The 25,041-nt window shown below is 41.2% G+C and overlaps 1 protein-coding gene across 2 annotated transcripts in view; it reads right to left on the bottom strand.

The window, feature by feature from the left end:
- Window positions 1–15,103: 15,103 nt before the first annotated feature.
- The window catches only part of SLC9A7 (solute carrier family 9 member A7), a 143,587-nt gene continuing 133,649 nt past the window's right edge, over window positions 15,104–25,041 (bottom strand). For both annotated transcript variants that reach the window (XM_077296896.1, XM_077296897.1), the window contains 3 exons: window positions 24,396–24,478; window positions 21,154–21,259; window positions 15,104–16,359 (listed from right to left, as the gene is read on the bottom strand). In XM_077296896.1, coding sequence (XP_077153011.1) covers window positions 16,114–16,359; window positions 21,154–21,259; window positions 24,396–24,478 — 435 coding nt within the window. In that variant the 3' untranslated portion in view covers window positions 15,104–16,113. The remainder of the gene's footprint in view (window positions 16,360–21,153; window positions 21,260–24,395; window positions 24,479–25,041) is intronic.

Consider the following 25,041-nt stretch of genomic DNA (forward strand, 5'->3'; position numbering starts at 1 on the left):
AAGATAGACCTTTTTGGTGATAATTCTAAGCGGTATGCGTGGAAAAAAACAGGCACTGCTCATCACCTGCCTAATACAATACCAACAGGGAAATGTGGTGGCAGCATCATGCTATGGGGATGTTTTTCAGCTGCAGAGACAGGACGACTGGTTGCCATTGAAGGAAACAACAAGACAACAACCCTAAGCACACAGCTAAAATAACAAAGGAGTGGCTTCAGAACAACTCTGTGACCATTCTTGACTGACCCAGCCAGTGCCCTGACCTAAACCCAATTGAGCATCTCTGGTGAGACCTGAAAATTGCTGTCCACCAACGTTCACCATCCAACCTGACAGAACTGGAGAGCATCTGCAAGGAAGAATGGCAGAGGATCCCCAAATCCAGGTGTGAAAAACTTGTTGCATCATTCCCAAGAAGACTCATGGCCGTACTAGATCAAAAGGGTGATTCTACTCAATACTGAGCAAAGGGTCTGAATACTTATGACCATGTGATATTTCAGTTTTTCTTTTTAATAAATTTGCAAAAATTTCTACATTTCTGGGGGGGGTTCAGTCAAGATGAGGTGCAGAGTGTACATTAATGAGAAAAAAATAACTTTTTTGAATTTACCAAATGGCTGCAATGAAAAAGAGTGAAAAATTTAAATAGGTCTGAATACTTTCCGTACCCACTGTAAATGGCGGAGATGTTTCTGTCAGTATCCCAGTAGTCTTTGGCCAAAGACGATCGTCAGAATTGTGAATGCCGCTCTAGACTAGAATACAAGACATAAAGCAGCTTAAGCCTTTATACAGATTACATATACAGTGGGGCAAAAAAGTATTTAGTCATTCAGCAATAGTGCAAGTTCCACCACTTAAAAAGATGAGAGGCGTCTGTAATTTACATCATAGGTAGACCTCAACTATGGGAGACAAACTGAGAAAAAAAAATCCAGAAAATCACATTGTCTGTTTTTTTATCATTTTATTTGCATATTATGGTGGAAAATAAGTATTTGGTCAGAAACAAACAATCAAGATTTCTGGCTCTCACAGACCTGTAACTTCTTCTTTAAGAGTCTCCTCTTTCCTCCACTCATTACCTGTAGTAATGGCACCTGTTTAAACTTGTTATCAGTATAAAAAGACACCTGTGCACACCCTCAAACAGTCTGACTCCAAACTCCACTATGGTGAAGACCAAAGAGCTGTCAAAGGACACCAGAAACAAAATTGTAGCCCTGCACCAGGCTGGGAAGACTGAATCTGCAATAGCCAACCAGCTTGGAGTGAAGAAATCAACAGTAGGAGCAATAATTAGAAAATGGAAGACATTCAAGACCACTGATAATCTCCCTCGATCTGGGGCTCCACGCAAAATCCCACCCCGTGGGGTCAGAAAGATCACAAGAACGGTGAGCAAAAATCCCAGAACCACGCGGGGGGACCTAGTGAATGAACTGCAGAGAGCTGGGACCAATGTAACAAGGCCTACCATAAGTAACACACTATGCCACCATGGACTCAGATCCTGCAGTGCCAGACGTGTCCCACTGCTTTAGCCAGTACATGTCCGGGCCCGTCTGAAGTTTGCTAGAGAGCATTTGGATGATCCAGAGGAGTTTTGGGAGATTTTGAGTGCAAACCTCCTTCCATCAGCAAGGGCATTGAAGATGAAACGTGGCTGGGTCTTTCAACATGACAATGATCCAAAGCACACCGCCAGGGCAACGAAGGAGTGGCTTCGTAAGAAGCATTTCAAGGTCCTGGAGTGGCCTAGCCAGTCTCCAGATCTCAACCCTATAGAAAACCTTTGGAGGGAGTTGAAAGTCCGTGTTGCCAAGCGAAAAGCCAAAAACATCACTGCTCTAGAGGAGATCTGCATGGAGGAATGGGCCAACATACCAACAACAGTGTGTGGCAACCTTGTGAAGACTTACAGAAAACGTTTGACCTCTGTCATTGCCAACAAAGGATATATTACAAAGTATTGAGATGAAATTTTGTTTCTGACCAAATACTTATTTTCCACCATAATATGCAAATAAAATGATAAAGAAACAGACAATGTGATTTTCTGGATTTTTTTTTCTCAGTTTGTCTCCCATAGTTGAGGTCTACCTATGATGTAAATTACAGACGCCTCTCATCTTTTTAAGTGGTGGAACTTGCACTATTGCTGAATGACTAAATACTTTTTTGCCCCACTGTACATCAACCTTATGTTCAAATGTGAAGATATTGTGTTCATATTCACTAAATCAGGGACAAAGATACAATTGGTGCAATCTGTTCAGCCACATAGGGGCCAAAGATTAAGGGGGGGTGGCCCTTCTAAAGCAGGTGGAATTATGCAATAAAACGAATTATTGAACGGTAAAGGGGCCACATACTGCTCAGGAGCCCATTTCTGTTCATATCCGCTTCTGCACTTAATACTTTTCATTATATGTCAAAATCAATCATCTGGATGCTTTTTCTCAGACGTTTCCATATCCACCATTCACTTAGAGCATTATTAAGCTAGGTTACTTCCCCGCTTTACAGCAGAGATAAATGTTTTATAAAGGTTTTCTCTGCACAGTGGTTAAGACACAAAAGGAAGCCATTTCATTGAGATATTTTGCACATTGCTAGTGTCTCAAACCATGAAGACCAACCCTACGGCCAAGTTCACACATAGTAATACGATTGGATGGCAAAACTGCATGCAATTTACAGTCCTGATATTAGACATGCAGAAAAATGTTAAAAAGGCAAAAATTATACAGAAGTTAAGAATCCCAAATGCAATGGGTGATCCCATAACAGTAACTACTGATCTAGTGTTAAGACCTTATCCTTACAAATATCTGCTATCATAGAGCATGTACCACCTAAATCTAATATATAAAGCTGAATGTGTGTATGTATGTGTGTATGTCCGGGATTGGCATCTGAACCGTCGCAGCTACAGCCACAAAATTTTGCACAGTCACACGTCTGGACCCCGAGAGCGTCATAGGCTATGTTGTGAGGTGAAATTTTAACCCCGCACTTTCCAATTCACCAAACAATTTTGCCCCTATCTGCATAATGGGGAAAAAGTGAAAGGAAAAGTGTTGGAGGCGTCGCAGCTACAGGCACAAAATTTTGCACAGTCACACGTCTGGACCCCGAGAGCGTCACAGCTATGTTGTGAGGTGAAATTTTAACCCCGCGCTTTCCAATTCACCAAACAATTTTGCCCCTTATCTACATAATGGGTAAAAAATGAAAGGAAAAGTGTTGGAGGCAAATTAACAGCTGCCAGATGTGAACAAGGGGGACTTAAAGAATGAGAGCGATGGCGCCAAAGAGTATATACTGTACAGTTGCTAAGGTGGGGCCCCGACATGGGATAATCACCACACCACCACGGGGATATGAACACACACACAAAATGCGCAACACACTACCACGTGCTCGAACACATATACCACCCTCAGCACACATTTCACCACACATACACCAACCTCGCCACATAAAAGTCGAAACACAAAAGTCGCCGCTCAAAACTCGCCACGCGCAAAACTTTCCACATGCAAAACTCGCCACACGTGCAAAACTCACCTCATGGAAAACTCGCCACACGCAAAACTTGCACACGCGGAAAAATTGCCACATGCACAAAAGTTGCAACACATGCAAAAGTTGCCTCACACAAAACTTGCACATACTCAAAAGGCACCACACATAAAACTCGCCACGCGTAAAACTCGCCATGCGCAAAACTTGCTGCACACAACTTGCTACACTAACCTGTCACATGCAACTCGACACACAAAAAGTTGCTACACGCATGTCGCCACACAAAACTCTTCTCACAAAAGTCGCTACATGCATGTCGCCACACGCAACTCAACACACACACAACTTGACACATGAAACTTGCCCTAAAACACACACAAGTCTGGTATTATCCTTCAAAAATAAAAATCTGATTAATAAGCAGACAAACTACAAGAGCAACAAATGTACCATATAGGAATCCGGCAGCTGTCAGTCACATGACCAGTCTATTATGTGTATGTGTGAGCTAATATATACTGCCAGGGGGTGGGCTTACTGTTGGCTGGGGATTTATCAGGCTGCCAATTTAGCTTACAAATACTGAGGTAAAAATACTGACCAAATAACGTGTGAACGAGGTCTAATACAGGAGGAGATGACATACAGGTATATACTATATACAGGAGGAGATGACACACAGGTATATACTATATACAGGAGCAGATTACCTACAGGTATATAGTATATACAGGAGGAGATGACATACAGGTATATGCTATATACAGGAGGAGATGACACACAGATATATACTATATATAGGTGAGATGACACAGGTATATACTATATACAGATTACATACAGGTATATACTATATATAGGAGGAGATGACATACAGGTATATACTATATACAGGAGATGACATACAGGTGTATACTATATATAAGGGAGATGACAAACATGTATATACTGAGGTGAAAATGAGAGGTGTGAGGTGAAAATGAAAAGGTGTGAGTGCAAAATGAGAGGAGTGAGGGAAAATAGTGGAGTGATCGGAAAATGACAGATGTGAGGTCGAAATGACAAGTGTTAGGGGGGAATGAGAGGAGTGAGGGGGAAAATAAGAGTGAGGGGGGAAATGAGAGGTGTGAGGGAGAAAATGAGAGATGTGAGGGGGAAAATGAAAGATGTGATGGGGAAAATGAGAGGCGTGATGGGAAAATAAGAGAAGTGAGGTGCTATAACTAACCACAGATATTTACTATGCCCAGGCAACGCCGGGCTCTTCGGCTAGTAATTAGATAAAATGTATTAATCTGGCGATACATTTAAGATACCTGTAAGCCGAACATGCCAGAACCAGGTTCCCCATCAGACAGTGGCTGCTAGACTCTTAACCCAGGAGCTTCTCTCTGCGGCAAAAAAGGATCGGCCTTTGAAATGGAAACTCCTAAACTCCTTCCACACAGATTATATCAGCCAATCCCACCAAAGGTTGGAATGTATGGCTAACTTATGTAATGTATTTGGGGGGTGTTTAGACCCATTGGTAGTCTGTAAGTTTCCATGACAGCAAATCTTAGACTGCTATGTGCAAAAAGAAAAAAAAAAAGAGCATGAACCGCACATCCCAAAATCATACGTTGATCTAAAGCCGCTAGGCAAAAATATAAATACTGAACATGAGGTTTTCAGTTTAACATTCTGATCAGACTGTATGAAGCCCACTGCCCCTTCACGGCAAACCTCCTAGTGGGTCCTAACGCCCTAACGGAGCGGAGCCGTGCGGCGACCACGGCCGCAGCGGCCATGCACCAGCAGGGCGGACGGCCTGTTGCCCCACAGCACCCATGCTGCGAGACTGAGTCCCCAAGACTCCAGACCACGCCGCCCCACCAGCACAAAGCCACAGCAACAATGGCCGCCACACAGCACCAGCACCAAAATGAAGGGAGCATTTAAACTCACCTTCCTCCAGCTCTTCAGTGAGAGCCAAAATGGGCTATACCCCTTACTTTGCAGTCTCCTGCTAATTAAAATCACCTGAGCCAAATGGGAGGAGTGCTGGTCCAAAAAAAGAGACAAGTACATGCTATGTGCAAAAAGAAAAAAAAGAGCATGAACCGCACATCCCAAAATCATACGTTGATCTAAAGCCGCTAGGCAAAAATATAAATACTGAACATGAGGTTTTCAGTTTAACATTCTGATCAGACTGTATGAAGCCCACTGCCCCTTCACGGCAAACCTCCTAGTGGGTCCTAACGCCCTAACGGAGCGGAGCCGTGCGGCGACCACGGCCGCAGCGGCCATGCACCAGCAGGGCGGACGGCCTGTTGCCCCACAGCACCCATGCTGCGAGACTGAGTCCCCAAGACTCCAGACCACGCCGCCCCACCAGCACAAAGCCACAGCAACAATGGCCGCCACACAGCACCAGCACCAAAATGAAGGGAGCATTTAAACTCACCTTCCTCCAGCTCTTCAGTGAGAGCCAAAATGGGCTATACCCCTTACTTTGCAGTCTCCTGCTAATTAAAATCACCTGAGCCAAATGGGAGGAGTGCTGGTCCAAAAAAAGAGACAAGTACATGCTATGTGCAAAAAGAAAAAAAAGAGCATGAACCGCACATCCCAAAATCATACGTTGATCTAAAGCCGCTAGGCAAAAATATAAATACTGAACATGAGGTTTTCAGTTTAACATTCTGATCAGACTGTATGAAGCCCACTGCCCCTTCACGGCAAACCTCCTAGTGGGTCCTAACGCCCTAACGGAGCGGAGCCGTGCGGCGACCACGGCCGCAGCGGCCATGCACCAGCAGGGCGGACGGCCTGTTGCCCCACAGCACCCATGCTGCGAGACTGAGTCCCCAAGACTCCAGACCACGCCGCCCCACCAGCACAAAGCCACAGCAACAATGGCCGCCACACAGCACCAGCACCAAAATGAAGGGAGCATTTAAACTCACCTTCCTCCAGCTCTTCAGTGAGAGCCAAAATGGGCTATACCCCTTACTTTGCAGTCTCCTGCTAATTAAAATCACCTGAGCCAAATGGGAGGAGTGCTGGTCCAAAAAAAGAGACAAGTACATGCTATGTGCAAACAGAAAAAAAAGAGCATGAACCGCACATCCCAAAATCATACGTTGATCTAAAGCCGCTAGGCAAAAATATAAATACTGAACATGAGGTTTTCAGTTTAACATTCTGATCAGACTGTATGAAGCCCACTGCCCCTTCACGGCAAACCTCCTAGTGGGTCCTAACGCCCTAACGGAGCGGAGCCGTGCGGCGACCACGGCCGCAGCGGCCATGCACCAGCAGGGCGGACGGCCTGTTGCCCCACAGCACCCATGCTGCGAGACTGAGTCCCCAAGACTCCAGACCACGCCGCCCCACCAGCACAAAGCCACAGCAACAATGGCCGCCACACAGCACCAGCACCAAAATGAAGGGAGCATTTAAACTCACCTTCCTCCAGCTCTTCAGTGAGAGCCAAAATGGGCTATACCCCTTACTTTGCAGTCTCCTGCTAATTAAAATCACCTGAGCCAAATGGGAGGAGTGCTGGTCCAAAAAAAGAGACAAGTACATGCTATGTGCAAAAAGAAAAAAAAGAGCATGAACCGCACATCCCAAAATCATACGTTGATCTAAAGCCGCTAGGCAAAAATATAAATACTGAACATGAGGTTTTCAGTTTAACATTCTGATCAGACTGTATGAAGCCCACTGCCCCTTCACGGCAAACCTCCTAGTGGGTCCTAACGCCCTAACGGAGCGGAGCCGTGCGGCGACCACGGCCGCAGCGGCCATGCACCAGCAGGGCGGACGGCCTGTTGCCCCACAGCACCCATGCTGCGAGACTGAGTCCCCAAGACTCCAGACCACGCCGCCCCACCAGCACAAAGCCACAGCAACAATGGCCGCCACACAGCACCAGCACCAAAATGAAGGGAGCATTTAAACTCACCTTCCTCCAGCTCTTCAGTGAGAGCCAAAATGGGCTATACCCCTTACTTTGCAGTCTCCTGCTAATTAAAATCACCTGAGCCAAATGGGAGGAGTGCTGGTCCAAAAAAAGAGACAAGTACATGCTATGTGCAAAAAGAAAAAAAAGAGCATGAACCGCACATCCCAAAATCATACGTTTTTTTTTTTTTTTTTTTTTCTTTTTGTACAAATCTTAGACTGCCTTCTCCTGATAGGATAGGAAATAAATACAGGTTAAAAGCCTCATCCTTTCACCCATCTTGGAGGTCAGAACTATCCTTTTATCTGTGCTAGATCAATCTTTCATCAGATATAAGAAGTGAAGTGGACTGCAAAGATGTAGCATGAGAAATGATATAACCTGAGCTTTAGAAAGTTGCAAATTTGTCATTGGATCAAGTTTATTAGCGCTCATTCCTTTCAGCTCCCGAGTCCATCAGGATACCTTAAAAATGGTTTTGGGTGCTCGGGAGAAGTCTGATTTTTCTTTTCCACAGTTGATGATAGGTTTCAGTTTTAGTTCAGTCTGGTTGCTGAGCAAAACAAAGCAGGAGTGATGAATTAGCACATTCTAGTAAGCATTTTTTTTGCAATTTACATTAGCAATTACTTCCTCCTTCCTTATAAACCTCAGTTCATGATTGTCTCCATTTTGAACTTTCTTGGGTCACAAGTTTGGTGTAGTTTTAGATTTATGATGGTCCTGACTTTTTGCAATACTTTGGAATGGTTGTCTATATCTTAGATTTTGTCTATACCTTGCTCATGAAGAACAGATTGAACCACATGCAAATGAATGAATGGATGGATGCCCTTAATTCCTTCTCTAGCTAGCTGCTGTGCAGATGCAGGGTCAGGATAAACCTTTGATGGAGACAGGTTTGAAATTCTATAGTATCCAGTACCCATCTAGGTGGATGTTAGTAGCTCAGACAACAACTCCACTCGTTGGCAAAGGATTGGAGTCACAGGACCATATCTAACCATTCAACTCTCCTAAATGTTTAGCTCTGCCTACTGTTAGGTGGAGTAACGTTCAATCACCGCACACTCTTGATAGATGCTTGTGAAGACTATTATACAGATTGCAGCCTACAATCCAAGGTGCGCCGGACCTACCCAGGACCTTTGCCAACAGCGAATATATGAATAAGACCCTATGAGGGTCGAAACGTTATGTTGTCGCCTCACCATTTTCTCTATCCCTGCACCAATTCCTTATTCATGAATTGTGTTACCGCTGCATCTACATCTGTATAATAAAGTCTTTACAAGCATCTATCAAGAGTGGGCGGTGATTGAATATTACTCTATTACGGGGATTGCCATCCCACTTCACTAGCACCTTGGATCTCAGCAAAAGTGCTTGCCACACTACCCGTCTTACTGTTAGGTGGATTCATAACTGGCAGTGATCGTACCCAGAGTGGTAATAAATGGTTGTACATCCAATTGGAAATGTGTTTCAAGTGGGGTACCATTGCCAATATGGAAAGGAGTCTTCTGTTTTCTTAGCAGACGCTCAATGGGATAGATGGGGGGGAATGGTAGGATGGAGCTGCAGGACAGTGGAGCAGCAAGCTGGGTGACAGAAGGCCGGGTAGAGGGAAGAGTGCCAGGGAGGCTAGTCCTGATCTGGCACACCCCAATAAGTTTGCTAAGTTGGCAGATGAGGGGGGTGCCAGTACAGGGGTAGCACTGCTGCAGCCAGGCATGTCCTCTAAAAGCCGGAGGAGTGACTGCTCCAGTAAGGAGGGAAATAGGAGAGCAGTGGAGGCCAGACAGGTGCTGGTAGTGGGGGATTCAATTAATAGGGGAACAGATAGGGCAATCTGTCACAAAGACAGGGATCGTCGAACAGTGTGCTGCCTACCTGGCACTCGAGGCCGACACATCACTGATCGGGTTGACAGATTACTGGGAGGGGCTGGTGAAGCCCCAGCGGTCATGGTGCACATTGGCACAAATGACAAAGTTAGAGGTAGGTGGAAGGTCCTTAAAGATGATTTCAGGGAATTAGGCTGCAAGCTGAAAGCAAGGACCTCCAATGTGATATTTTCCGAAATACTGCCTGTGCCACGCCAGAGAGGCAACGGGAGATTAGGGAGGTTAATAAGTGGCTCAAGAATTGGTGTAGGAAGGAGGGGTTTGGGTTCCTGCAGAACTGGGCCGACTTCTCAGTTGGCTACAGGTTCTACGCTAGGGACGGGCTGCACCTCAATGGGGAAGGTGCAGCTGTGCTGGGGGAGAAAATGGCTAGAAGGTTGAAGGACTGTTTAAACTAGGGATTGGGGGGAGGGTAGTTATTTTATAGGAGGGGAAGATAGTGCAGATAGAGACCTGGGCACAAATAAGGAAGTTGGGGGTGGCATGGGGGGTGAGGTTAGAACAGTTAATAATTTAAGAAAGAATAGAGGTACAGAGAGATGCATGTATACTAATGCCAGAAGCCTCGCCCACAAAATGGACGAATTAGAATTAATGTTGGAGCATAATTACGACATGGTGGGGATATCTGAAACATGGCTGGATGAGAGCCATGACTGGGCTGTTAACTTGCAGGGCTATAGCCTGTTCAGAAATGACCGTACAGATAAGTGAGGGGGAGGGGTGTGTCTATGTAAAATCGTCCTTAAAACCCATCTTGCGTGATAATATAGGTGAATCTAATGAAAATGTAGAGACCCTGTGGGTGGAGATAAGGGGAGGGGGGGAAAAATAATAAATTACTGATGGGGGTTAGTTATAAGTCTCCAAAAATAATGGAAGCAATGGAGAATATTCTCGTAAAGCAAATAGATGAAGCTGCAACTCAAGGAGAAGTCATTATTATGGGGGACTTCAACTACCCTGAAATAGATTGGGGAACGGAAATCTGCAGTTCCAGCAAAGGTAATCGGTGTCTGACAACTATGAGAGACAATTACCTCTGACAACTGGTTCAGGACCCAACAAGAAGGGGGGCACTGCTAGACCTAATATTAACAAACAGGCCAGACCGCATATCAAATATAAGGGCTGGGGGTCACTTGGGGAATAGTGATCACAAAATAATAAGTTTTCATGTATCTTTTAATAAGATGTGTAGTAGAGGGGTTACAAGGACACTAAACTTCAGGAGGGCAAATTTCCAACGGATGAGAGAGGATCTTGGTGCAATTAACTGGGACGATATCCTGAGACATAAAAATACACAAAGAAAATGGGAGACGTTTATTAGCACCCTGGGTAGGACCTGTGCACAGTATATACCGTATGGGAATAAACATACTAGAAATAGGAGGAAACCAATATGGCTAAATAGAGCTGTAAGGGGCGCAATAAGTGACAAAAAGAAAGGATTTAGAGAATTAAAGGAAGTAGGTAGTGATGAGGCATTAAATAAATACAGAAATTAAATAAATCCTGTACAAAGCAAATCAAGGCAGCAAAGATTGAGACAGAGACTCATTGCCAGAGAGTAAAAATAATCCCAGAATATTCTTTAACTACATAAATAGTAAGAAACTAAAAAATGATAGTGTTGGCCCCCTTAAAAATAGTCTAGGTGAAATGGAGGATGAGGATGAGGAAAAAGCCAATATGCTAAATGACTTTTTCATCAGTATTTACACAAGAAAATCCCATGGCAGACAATATGACTAGTGATAAAAAAAAATCCCCATAAAATGTCACCTGCTTAACCCAGCAGGAAGTACGGCGGTGTCTAAAAATCACTAAACTTGACAAATCTCCGGGCCCGGATGGGATACACCCCCGAGTACTGCAGGAATTAAGTACAGTCATTGATAGACCATTATTTTTAATCTTTAAAGAGTCCATAATAACAGGGTCTGTACCACAGGACTGGCGTATAGCAAATGTGGTGCCAATATTCAAAAATGGGACAAAAACTGAACTTGGAAATTTAGGCCAGTAAGCTTAACCTCTACTGTGGGTAAAATCCTGGAGGGTATTCTAACAGATGCTATACTAGAGTATCTGAAGAGGAATAACCTCATGACTTGGAAACCACAAAAAAGTATTATAAGGCCTTAATATCAAATATGAGAACCAGAAAAAAACAAAAGACCTAAAACAATAGTTTAATAGTAATGATTAAAAACATCAAGAAAAAAAAACACACATTAAAAATTGGCAGGGTACCTAATTGATGGGTCAAAAAAAAGTTAGATGAATATGAAGCCGCCTGGCTACTTTTATGGTAAAAATACCAAATATTATATGTATTTTTTAATTAAGGAAGATGGACTAGGGAAGATAGGAAGGGATTTTATTAGGGTAAGGCACCTCTAACAGCGGAGGTTGGCACTCTGGGATATGATATGGCGCCCCCGCTCACCGACAGCTGGCCCTCATAGACCCTATAAAGGTATCCCTACCAAAAAGCCATCACCATAAACACCAAAACTAGACACTACAAAAAACAAAAACAAGTGCTTAAGCTGCTGAATAGTGTTGATCTGTGTATAGTTAATATAGATATCTATGAGCCATTAAAGACTCTATAATAGAAAGTTAAATTAAATACCTCCTAATAATAACTCGTGGTGGTGTATAGGAGAGTAGGTATTACAGATCAACAAGAAAAGATATCAATTGTCTGCCAATTTAAAGTTTCCTATTGATTCCTTATGGTCACATAAAGCTGCAAAATAGAGCAAAGTAGTTTAGGACTGATGCAGTGGCAGATATAGGTAGTCTATGATACTGTGCGATATTCTGTACATCATATAATTAAGTCTTTAATGGCTCATAGATATCTATATTAACTATACACAATCAACACTATTCAGCAGCTTAAATACTTGTTTTTGTTTTTTTGTAGTGTCTAGTTTTGGTGTTTATGGTAGTGGCTTTTTGGTAGGGATACATTTATAGGGTCTTTGAGTGCCAGCCGTCGGTGAGCGGGGGCGCCATATCGTATCCCAGGGTGCCAACCTCCGCTGTTAGGAAGGGACTTTATTAGGGTAAGGCACCTCTATCTTCCCTAGTCCATCTTCCTTAATTAAAATAAATACATATAATATTTAGTGTTTTTACCATAAAAGTAGCCAGGTGGCTTCATATTCATCTAACTATTTTTTTTGACCCATCTATTAGGTACCCTGACAATTTTTAATGTGTGGTTTTTTTCTTGATGTTTTTAATCATTACCATTAAAAACTATTGTTTTAGGTGTTTTGTTTTTTCTGGTTCTCATATGAATAACCTCATATGACCCAATATCGGCATGGGTTTACTAGGGACCGTTCCTGTCAGACTAATCTGATCAATTTCTATGAAGAGGTAAGTTCCGCACTGGACCAAGGGAACCCAGTGGACGTAGTGTATATGGACTTTTCAAAAGCTTTTGATACGGTGCCACACAAGGTTGATACATAAAATGAGGTTCAGGGTTCAGTATTGGGCCCTCTTTTTTGACATATTTATTAATGACCTTGTAGGGGGCATACAGAGCAGAGGACACTAAACTCTGCAGGGTAATCAATACAGAGGAGGACAATTTTATATTACAGGATGATTTATGTAAACTAGAAGCTTGGGCTGATAAATGGCAAATGAGCTTTAATGGGGATAAAGGTCAGGTCATGCACTTGGGTAGAAGTAATAAGATGTATAACTATGTGCTTAATTCTAAAACTCTGGGCAAAACCGTCAATGAAAAAGACCTGGGTGTATGGGTGGATGACAAACTCACATTTAGTGGCCAGTGTCAGGCAGCTGCTACAAAGGCAAATAAAATAATGGGATGCATTAAAAGAGGTATAGATGCTCATGAGGAGAACATAATTTTACCTCTATACAAGTCATTAGTTCGACCACACTTAGAATACTGTGTACAGTTCTGGTCTCCGGTGTATAAGAAAGACATAGCTGAACTAGAGCGGGTGCAGAGAAGAGCGACCAAGGTTATTAGAGGACTGGGGGGTCTGCAATACCAAGATAGGTTATTACACTTGGGGCTATTTAGTTTGGAAAAACGAAGGCTAAGGGGTGATCTTATTTTAATGTATAAATATATGAGGGGACAGTACAAAGACCTTTCTGATGATCTCTTTAATCATAGACCCGAGACAGGGACACTGGGGCATCCTCTACGTCTGGAGAAAAGAAGGTTTAAGCATAATAATAGACGCGGATTCTTTACTGTAAGAGCAGTGAGACTATGGAACTCTCTGCCGTATGATGTTGTAATGAGTGATTCATTACTTAAATTTAAGAGGGAACTGGATGCCTTTCTGGAAAAGTATAGTGTTACAGGGTATATATACTAGATTCCTTCATAGGGCGTTGATCCAGGGAACTAGTCTGATTGCCGTATGTGGAGTCGGGAAGGAATTTTTTCCCCCCAATGTGGAGCTTACTCTTTGCCACATGGTTTTTTTTGCCTTCCTCTGTATCAACATGTTAGGGCATGTTAGGCTATGGGTTGAACTAGATGGACTTAAAGTCTTCATTCAACCTTAATAACTATGTTACTATGGTTCCAGTGGTGTTCGACATTTTCATAAACGATCTAGACAAGGGAACTCAACGTAAAGCTAGGAAGGATAGCTAACACTAGAGAAGACAGAAAAAGGATTCAGAAGGATCTAGATAAGCTTGAACAATGGCGAGCGACTAAATAGAAATGCAAGATTCTACATCTGGGCAAAAAACACGAAAATTACATCTACAGAATGGGAGGAATAGAACCAAGCAAAAGCACATGTGAAAAAGACCTGGGTATACTAATAGATCACAGACCGCACGAGTCAACAGTGTAATGTAGCAGCAAAAAAGGCAAACAGTTCTAGGAAGTATTAAGAGAAGCATACAGTCTAAATCACGTGAAGTAATTATCCTCCTCTTTGGTCAGGCCTCATCTGGATTACTGTGTCCAGTTCTGAGCACCACATTTTTAAAAAGATATTGAAATACTGGAGCAAGTTCAAAGAGTTATCAGGATGGTGAGCGGCCTGCAAAATATGCCCTATAAGGAACGGTTAAAGGATCTGGGAATGTTTAGCTTGCAAAATAGAAGGCAAAAAGGAGACTTAATAGCGGTCTACAAATATCTGATGGGATGTCACAGTGTAGAGGGATTATCCTTATTCTCATTTGCACATGGAAACACGAGAAGCAATGGAATGAAACAAAGGGAGAAGATACAGATTAGATAAAACTTTTTGACTGTGAGAGTGATCAATGAGTGGAATAGGCTGCCACGAGAGGTGGCAAGTTCTCCTTCAATGGAAGTCTTCAAACAGAGGCTGGACAGACATCTGTCTGAGATGGTTTAGTGCAGTGTTTCGCAAACTCCAGTCCTCACGGACCCCACAGGTCATGTTCTCAGGATTTCCTTAGTATTGCACAGGTGGTGGAAGTTTCATCAAAACCTCAGGAATTCTCTCACCTGTGCAACACTATGGAAATCCTGAAAACATGACCTGTGGGGTGCGTGAGGTCTGGAGTTTGGGAAACACTGGTTTAGTGAATCCTGTGCTGCACTTAGCAGGGGGTTGGACACGATAACCTTAGAGGTCCCTTCCAAATCTAACATTCTATGAATGGAGTTGGACATTCATCAGGCAGCTTTACTACTTACAGCGTGAAATTTGTGTTTATTTTGCATAAAAAAGGATTAATTTAATTACTAAGCATTTAAAGCCTTCGTTTTAATAATTGTAACACACAGCTTCATGTCAGTTTACGAGTCTTAAAATATTGCACTTTGATATGAAATCAGACCTACATGAAACAAACAACATGGAGTAAATGTTACATTTCAAGCATCTTCTGCATGGCAGTTTTCACAGGTATACAATCTGTTCTGCTCTTTTATGCTCTGATGAAATTGTTTTTTTTCAAGCAATTGTGCTTGAGCTCAGATTTTGGAACACATATGTATAAATATTTTAGAAGGGCAGCACTTTAATGAAGAAACTGAGAACATGGAATTGTGCACTGCATTGGTTCACTAGCCTAGGTCATATTTTGTAACTATGTGAGATCGTTTCACTACACACAATATTACAGTAATTAGACATGCTCTAACATACATTAAACTAAATATACAAAACCATAAAAAACAAAAATAATCTTATTCTTTATGTAAACTGTCCATGGAATCATGCAGTTCAGATGCTATATACTATATAATACAAGAACTGTAAAAATCTTATTTAACGCTTCCAGTCACCATAACATTGCCACTTGCTCTTTAAATGACAGGCACTTCCAAAAAGAGGCTTCTCCTCGCTTGTACTAAAAGCTGCTAGTTAAACAGGATGGGCTAAAGCAGTCACATTTACTTTACAATTATATAGTTGGGATTAAGCAATTTATATTTCTACTGGAAAGGAGGGAAACAGGCAAGGATAGATCCACAGTCAAATTATATTGCAGATTTGTGTGCCATATCTAAAGTATCTCAGTTTCCATAGTGGATGAGGAATTTAAATAGTCTTGTAGGTTCTCCAACAGTAGCACAGGAATGGCCATATTTCTAGTGTGTGAACTGCACCCAACTCTTCACCATCACACTGGGCCTGAGATGCTTCTGGTACCACATATGGTCGTACATCTTTCCTTCAATAGTGTTACTTGCTCTTGATGTCATGCGTTCTCTTCTAGAGGGAACACTAGTCGGGTTCCCCTGTTTGTGATTTCAAAGTCTCCTCCAAGTTCACGTTCCAATGCCTCCTCTGAACTACTTTTTGTTCTTCTGCCATCAAGGCTTGTGGTGGCTGTGTGGGAACCAGATGAGCCGTTGGCTGTTATGGTTGTATCCCCATACGTTAATGTTAGGTCACCATCATTAAGTATGAAGTCTGCATCATCTTCCCTCAGCTGTTCTGGGTTCTGAATACAAGTGAAGAAAAAAAGATTTATTGGTCTTAATCCAGACTGCTGAAGGCCCAACTGGTAAAATCAAATCAGTGATCGTTTCCTGGCTTGTTAAGACTGGCCAAGCAGAATTCTATGTGCACAGGACAATTGTTGACATGATTGTTCTGTGCACACAGAGTATCTGCCTTATTGGCAGCACAGTTCTTGTTTGTACAAGATGATGTGCTGCTAAGAACAATCATTTTAATGCCTTCATGAACAATTCAACCACATGAAGAACAAGCATTTTACTCATTTGGGCAGAGATTGCTGGCATTTTCCGGAATTCCCCATTTTAATTGATCTTTTAGAAGATAATAATTATTTTTATCTACACAAACTTTATAAAATTTACACAGTAAACAAAACAATTCGAAAACACACAAAAACGACAAGGCAGAGTAGTAGATTAAACATACTGTATAAGAATTTTTTGTTTTCAAAAAAGAAACCCCACTTCTGAACCCAGAGAGTCCTCAAGATCGGAGCAGGGGAAGAGAATTATTTTAACAGTGTAGTTTTAAAGAATGTATTGTCAGAAAATTAACAGGTTGACACAAAAGTTAAGTCAAATGTATAGAAAATAATGACGGGGCTTTTTAATATTTCATGGTACTATCTATAGATTTTCTGTAGAGATCACTTTTCAGCAGTCATTTCATTACTAAGACAGACAGGATTAGAATGAAAGGCATCACCTCTATTATAAATCTGGATGTAGATAATATAGGATCCATCACTGACTAGAGAAATTGTTATATTCATGTTCCCTCCCGCACAGTGACCTCAGAAGCAGAAACTGATCATGCCCATAACACCCTCTCTTAGAAATCAATACATTTTGTGTCCATGTCACGCTGTAAAGCTCATATTTGAACTTCTGTTAACAAGGCAAAGCAGCTTAACCAGATACCGTAGTTGTCCCATAATCATGTATGGAAAGCAGCATGAAAAATATAAATCTGAAATCAGAAAATAAAAAAACAGATGAAAAGACAGGTTGGTACCTAATACTGATTAGTAAGGCACCGTTCACAAATGCATTTGGTTTCTTGTTTCTTAATAGAAATAGAAAAGTGAACCTCCTGTAAAAACACATCCATGCTATGATGGATACAAATTGCATCATGCGGATTCATATACTGCCCTAGGCTAATTCATGCCCTTTATAAGCAGTGGCATGATTAGGTTTGAGCTACTGAAATGGAAGGCGCTTTTTTTTGCAGGTCGTTGCACTGCAAGCTCTGCTGGTGCCATGGGAGAAGACCCGAAGAGCCGATGATGCAAGAAGTGAAGCCAGCACCTGCATACTACCGGACATTTCTCTGCCCTCAAAGGCAGGAGCGCTTGCATAGCTAATTGATTCAACAATGCAGGCGCAAGACTTAGAGTGCTGTGAGGATGACTTTGGAGACATCATCCACATTCATCAAGAAAAATGCAGAGGTTGTGGGGACACAGGAAACGATGGGCACCACCCGGAGACACCATCAGTCCAGGCAGTGCAATTTACATACAGCTCTGGATGTTAGTAAAAGACTAGGACCTAGAGCGTGATCTAAAGATGATATAATTATTATAGCCTCAATCCCCTGATGACGCCAGTGATACTGGTGAAATATGTTGGGGAGGCTGAGGCAGCTTTTAATATCACATGTCAGTGAACCTATACTGGATGTGGTATATAGGTAGCGGCCGCACCTTGATCCACGTGCCTGAATGAAATAATATATATAGGTAGGACTATTAGCACTATATATAGGATGGAAGTTTATTCAATTGCACTGGTCTACAAAAAAAAATAAAAAAAGTTTCTGGCATGGACTTTAAGAACAGTTTTAGACTAATTTGAGGGTGCTGAATTCAAATCTGATCTTATAATTTCTCTATCAAATCACGTTTTTGCGCTACAGTTATTTAGCCCATTTTCAAGAATTCCATGATAAATATAAGTAGTGTATGAAAAGTGCCGGTTTATACGATTCACTAAGGTAAATTTAGTTTTCATTTAGTCTCCCAATAAATGTGAGAATATCTTTGTTTTCTTTGAACATGCATAATTCCCATTTGTTATAACACCCTTGTTTTCTGTGCTACTGGGACAGTAGAGCTACAGCAGAGCATTGGGTGAAAACTGAATGGCCTCAGCGACAGAGTTTGGCATATGGCGATAAGAATGTCATCCATGATCCTCTAGTGGATAGGAAGGACATTGTCTTTCCTCCCTTACACATAAAACTTGGATTGATGAAGCAGTTCGTCAAAGCTCTCAATCGCAGTGGAGAATGCTTTAACTATATATGTTCAACTTTTCCTGGTCTTAGTGAAGAGAAGAAAAAGGCTGGAATATTTGATGGACCTCAAATAAGAACACTTATGAGAGACCCAAATTTTATCACATCAATGAATGAGACAGAAGAGCTTGGAATGTATTTTGTAATGTGGTGCAGAATTTTCTAGGGAATAAGAAAGACAACTATGAAGAGATTGTGGAAGAGCTACTAATGAGTCTGCGAAATCTTGGATGTAGAATGAGTATCAAGATTCACTATTTACACAGCCATTTGGACTTTTTTCCAGAGAACCTTGGGGATGTGAGCGAGGAACAAGGGGAGCGATTTCATCAGGACATTAAAACAATGGAAGAACGGTATCAAGGCCGGTGGGACTCACATATGATGGCTGACTATTGCTGGAGCTTGATGAGATAATATTTGGAAGACACTGCACACTCTAGTGATAATTTATGCGAGATAGTGTGAGTTTATTAGACATAACTCAGTATAAGTAACACATGGGAGCACATCTACAAACATTAGATAAGCGACTTAATATAATAACACAACATGACGTTTCGACTCTCCCGAGTCTTAATCATACCATCGCTAAAAGACAGAAAAAAAATAAACATAGGTAAATATAACATATAGTATGTACATATATACAAGTCTGCAAAGTACATGCATAATACACTGTCCGATTAACAAAAGGATTTTTCAAAAAGGTACGACTAGCAACCATAGAACCTTCAAGGCACCAATGAGTACACCAAGGTGAATAAGCTGCTGATATCATCTTGGAGGTGGAGAATATAGGTGGTGTAGAAGACAGAGTGGTTTAGACCAGGAGGAGGTAGACAGGAGAGGTGACAGAGAACACTGGTTACCTTAGTATGGTGATAAATATATGTAAATATAGCAAATCCTTTGTTTTGGATGTCTGGGTAATGCTGTGGAGGGTTAGGCTATGTGCACACGTCAGGATTTCTAGCAGAAATTTTCCTGACAAAAAACGGACATTTCTGCTACAAATTCGCATGTGGTTTTTTCGCGTTTTTCATGCGTTTTTGACCCGTTTTTGATACGTCTTTTTCCAAATGCATAGAATTGCGGGGGAAACGCGGAAAATCCGCAAAATTAATGAACATGCTGCTTTTTTTTACCGCGATGCATTTTTTTCGCGGAAAAAAAAGCACCATGTGCACAAAACATGCAGAATGCATTCTAAATGTTAGGATGCATAATGTATGCGTTTTTAATGAGTTTTTATAGCGTTCTTATCACGAAAAAAACGCGAAAAAACCTGAACGTGTGCACATACCCTTAACGGGGAGTGTAGATAAGTATCATGGATTACACAGTGAGACTGGATTATGATAACAGAAAAAGGGGGGGGGGGGAAGAGTCATTAGATAAATACCTAGTTGCTGATGAGAGACAACCCAGAGGCTGTACATCACAGATCAGCCAAGAAAAGGAAGTTCAAATAACGGCCATTTGTCATTCATCTGTGTGCCATATGTATGTTTTTATATTTTGTAGTTTAATTCTGTAAGTATATTTGATTTGCTGTACATAGACTTTGTAATCTTTGTCATTCCTTGATTAAAAATATACAATGTAGTATTGAAAATCATGTGTTTTTATCATAAAACATTAGATAGGAGTAATTTTAATCAAAAATTGAAAATATCTTGAAATCCTGATGTGATAGCCAAAAGCGGAGTTCATATTCGTTATCAGCAGCCAAAATTGACTTAAAATATGTTTTAAAACCTTTTGCCAGAAAAATTGCGTTGACCAGTGTTATCAGTATGCTAGTGTCCACTCAGTAAAACTGACTTGTGCAAGTTTTAATGGTTTAGTTTCCTTTAGTAGTTAATAAAGTTAATTTTTAGGTCTTTAGTTAAGAGATTAGTTGTCTTTTGGCAAATTTTTAATTATGTTGAAAAGGGGTGACCGGATCCCTTTAGCAATGTTTGGTGTACATTTTACCTACAGAAGAATTAACATTTTCATTAATAATAATCATCTTTATTTTTTATATAGCGCTAACATATTCTGCAGCGCTTTACAGGTTCAACACATTATCATCGCTGTCCCTGTTGGGGCTCACAATCTAAATTCCCTAACAGTATGCCTTTGGAATGTGGGAGGAAACCGGAATTCCCGGAGGAAACCCACGCAAACACAGTGAGAACATGCAAATTTTCATTAAACACATGGAAAGGTTACACACGCACGTCTTCCACTAAGAGTGTGATGATTTTTAGCCAGTGTTTGGGTGATAAATATGGCATTCAAATTCATAAATGAATTCAATACAGTGGAACATAACTAAAAATATTATGAAATATATATTGGCTAGTAAGTGGCGATAATTAAGAAGAGCAAAGGCAAGTTCATAAATCACTTAGCATAAAATCAGGGCAATAATACACCAGTTGGTGGCAAGGTTTTTACTCGCCCTTACCAGCGGAGTACTTACATTGTAGACCTGTGGACTTGTAAAGCATTTGGCCACAAAACCACACCAACTGGGCAATGTTGATGTTAATGGAGGACCACTGTGAGTCAGCATTGGCTTGAGATAGCTGATTTTTCTGAATTAAGGATTTTACTCTTACAGAAGATTGCAAACAATTTAAAACTGAAGCACCAGAGAAAACTCAACACTCGGGGTAACCTACCGTATATACTCGAGTATAAACTGAGATTTTTAGCCCATTTTTTAAGGCTGAAAGTGCCCCTCTCGGCTTATACTCGAGTCATTGTCCCTGGGGGGTCGGCGGGGTAGGGGAAGCGGCGGCTGTCACATACTCACCTGCTCCTGGCGCGGTCCCTGCATCTCCGATCGCTGACAGCTTCTTCCAGCGTTGAGCGGTCACATGGTACTGCTCATCACAGCAATGAATATGGACCCGACTCCACTCCCATAGGGGTGGAGCCGCATATTCAGAATGCTGTAGATAAGCCCCTGATGGCGGTGGCCGCAGTTTATAGGGCCAAAATTAGGTGACAGATTCCCTTTAATGAATCGCCTCCCAATGTCTTTTATTGTGAAGAACACAAGTTACACTAATGACAGTCTTTAGTAGATAAAACAGCAATTATTGACTTTAGCAACAGTGATTTGTGACCCTCCTGGATCTTCTATTGGTGTTAGATTGGAGTAGACATGAAGGTTTGCTGGAAGGTTAGAGCAAAGTACCATAGCGGATGGCGAGAGTTAGATCTTGTGGCTTCTCCGATCTAGCGCACCTGCATGTCTGCTGTAATCTCAAACCCAGCAAGATCTAAGACAGTGTTTCTCAACTCCAGGCCTCAAGACCCACCAACAGGTCAAGTTTTCAGGATATCCTTAGTATTGCACAGGTGATGTAATTATTGTCTGAGGAGGTACAGCAATTATCACCTGGACAATACTAAGGAAATCCTGAAAACAGGACCTGTTGGTGGGTCTTGAGGACTGGAGTTGAGAAACACTGATCTAAGACTATGTTCACACGACCTTTTTTTTCAGGTGGGTCTGAGCGAGTTTGCTCTGAAACTCAACTGAAGAAATTGCTAACAAAACTTTCAAAAGAATTCACATTCATTGATATGCAAAAACGACTTGCTTTTAATATCTTCAGGCCTTTAAGAGTCTTAACCACTTCGGGTTTCAAAAGAGTCCAAATAATTCAGGTGTCATCCACTCTCTCTATACAAGCTCAAAAGACGCCCAGTCATCTTTCTAAGTGTGTTTTCAACGGTTTGCTTGAAAAAGTTTTTTCGTTGCTGAATGTTTTTTTTTTTAACGTTTCTAGGTTACAAAAGTCCATAGAAAAGGAGAGTTTCCCAAAGTGACCACCAGGAAAAAGACTACACATACCCAATGAGAAAGATGTAGGGTGGTCAAAGCGTCACAAATCAGTGTCTCTGAAGAGAATAATTGCTTAATTAACATCTAATAACTGTTTTACAATAACTTGTGTGCTTCACAAACCTTTGCAACATACCAGAGTGTGCAGTGAATTCGATTTGTTACATAGGTGTAAAAACAGAAGAGATAATGCTACATTCAACACAGAAAAAAAATACTGTGAAAGTACCGTAGGGAGAATTTCTCATTATTTCTTAAAGGTGTCCCTGATTGTAGGCCGGGTTGCCCAAATCATCAAGTTCAACCAACTATTTTAAATGTGCATGGAGACCATCAGATTTTCAGAAAAGTTTTTTTTTTTCTTACATCCTGCATTAATGATTATAGTATTCCTTGGTTAGGACCCTATACCAGAAGATACGGCAGGTATATTGAGCGCAGAAGCTGTTACACCCAAAAGATTGTTTTTTTCTTTTCTGGAAGGGAACAAATTCTCTGCCAATTGGGTTAGGGCCTGTTAGCTTCAAGTTACTACTACAGTCTTTAGCGCTAATGTCTATTATTAGTTTACATGCTTTTTACTATTTTTCAGCTAACTTCCTCAATCCAAAAGTGCAGGAAAATATATATATCTTTGTACAGTGTTAGCCAGTAGATAAAAAAAAAAAATATTAACATTGGAGTACGCTCATTGGTTGATATAATCTTTTCAGTCAGCCATTAAAAGGTAACAAATTGCAAGCTTTCGACACTACTCAGGTCTCTTCATTAGGCATAGAATAACACAAAATCGGAATTGTCACATAATTATGCACAACAGGCCACAGAAATAATGCAATAGTTAAGACAAGTGAAGCAGAGAGAGAAGCAGTTGCGGCTGTAAATATGTGAACAATTCATAGATAAGGAGTGTGAAAGTTTTAATTGTCCTGTGATTGAGGTCTGGTCCAGGGGTTACGATGCCCCCAAAAGGTCTGAGGAGCACATCCCTTAGTTGGCATAGAAAGACATAAATCCATGCAACACATTAATTCCTGCTCTGAGTGTGTCAAAGGTTTTCATAAGTTTGTATTGTGGTCCTGATGGGAGTTAGGGATCTTTATCTTGTCCGTGGTCATTATAAATGAAGAGATTTTACATTTGTTTTGTGGTTTTACACACAAAACCCCAGGTACTTTCAGTTGCATCACATCTAATGTAGTGTACTTAAATATATTTACCAAATGTCCAACTGGGGGTTTGAATGTAGGGGAGACTGCAAAAACTTAGATCTATTCTTTTTTTTTTTTACTTTTATTGTGTGGTGATGAGAATTAATCCTTGTTCTATTTGTGGCCCAACATTTTTGCATCCCTAATCACAGCCTCATGGACATAAAATTACTTGTATTAAAAGGTAACTTCAAATCTCAGAGAGAAAAATTTGGGAGTATAAACTTATGACAACCTTTGACACACTCAGAGCAGAGATGAATGTGTCGCATGGATTTATGCCTTTCTTCATCAAATAAAGAATGTGCTCCTCAGATCTTTTGGGGGCATCACAAACATTGATCAGACCTCAATCACAGGACATTAAAACTTTCACACTCCTTATCTATGAACTATTCCAATATTTATGGCCACAACTGTTTATCCCTCTCCCATACTGATAGTTCTGCTTCATATCACTGGTCTTATCTATTGCATTATTCCTGTGTCCTGTAAAAATATGTGACTCTTCAGATTTTGTGTTATTCTATGCCTGATGAAGAGACCTGAGTAGTCTCGAAAGCTTGAAAGTTACCATCTGGGATGGGTGGGGTTTGATAAAGTAATACAAAAAAATTACAACAGAGCCAGGATGATGTTACAGTAAGAGGATACTTGTGATCAAAGCTGTACCAAAGCCTAAATATCCAGGCACTTTCCTGCTTTGTGCGACTTACGCCATTTGAAATTCCACCGTCCTACAAGAAAGCGAAAAAAACAATAATTTAAGATTTTCCAAGCATTGTTCACAGCACGGTAACAGCTTGTTAAGGCTTGCACGGTAATAACTAGGCCACAAATACTAGCTAGACGACCATGACGACAGAAACTCAAATTTACTTACACATGTGATATAGCACAAATAATTTAAACGTATGTGAAATACCCCCAGGCTACAACTAAACAAACATGATAGAACACATTTGTGAAAAAAGACCATCTGAATGAGGCCTAACAAAACACACTACATGTTTTAAAATGTAGTCCGTTTCCAATGTAAGAAATTTGACAGTAAAAAGTGACACTTTAAAGGGAACCTGCTACCAGGTTTTTGCCACCTAATCTAAGAGCAGCATAATATAAAGACAGAGATCCTAATTCCATTGCTGTCACTTACTGGGCTGCTTGCTGTAGATTTTATAAAATTCCTGTTTGATCTTTACTAAAATTCATGTAGTCCTCCATATTCATGAGCTCTGTATATAGCTTCGCAAAACACCACTGATTTGCAACTTTCTGCCTATGCAGAGTGTACACGGAA

The sequence above is a fragment of the Ranitomeya variabilis genome, chromosome 3, assembly GCF_051348905.1.
Source record: "Ranitomeya variabilis isolate aRanVar5 chromosome 3, aRanVar5.hap1, whole genome shotgun sequence".
Lineage (NCBI taxonomy): Eukaryota > Metazoa > Chordata > Amphibia > Anura > Dendrobatidae > Ranitomeya > Ranitomeya variabilis.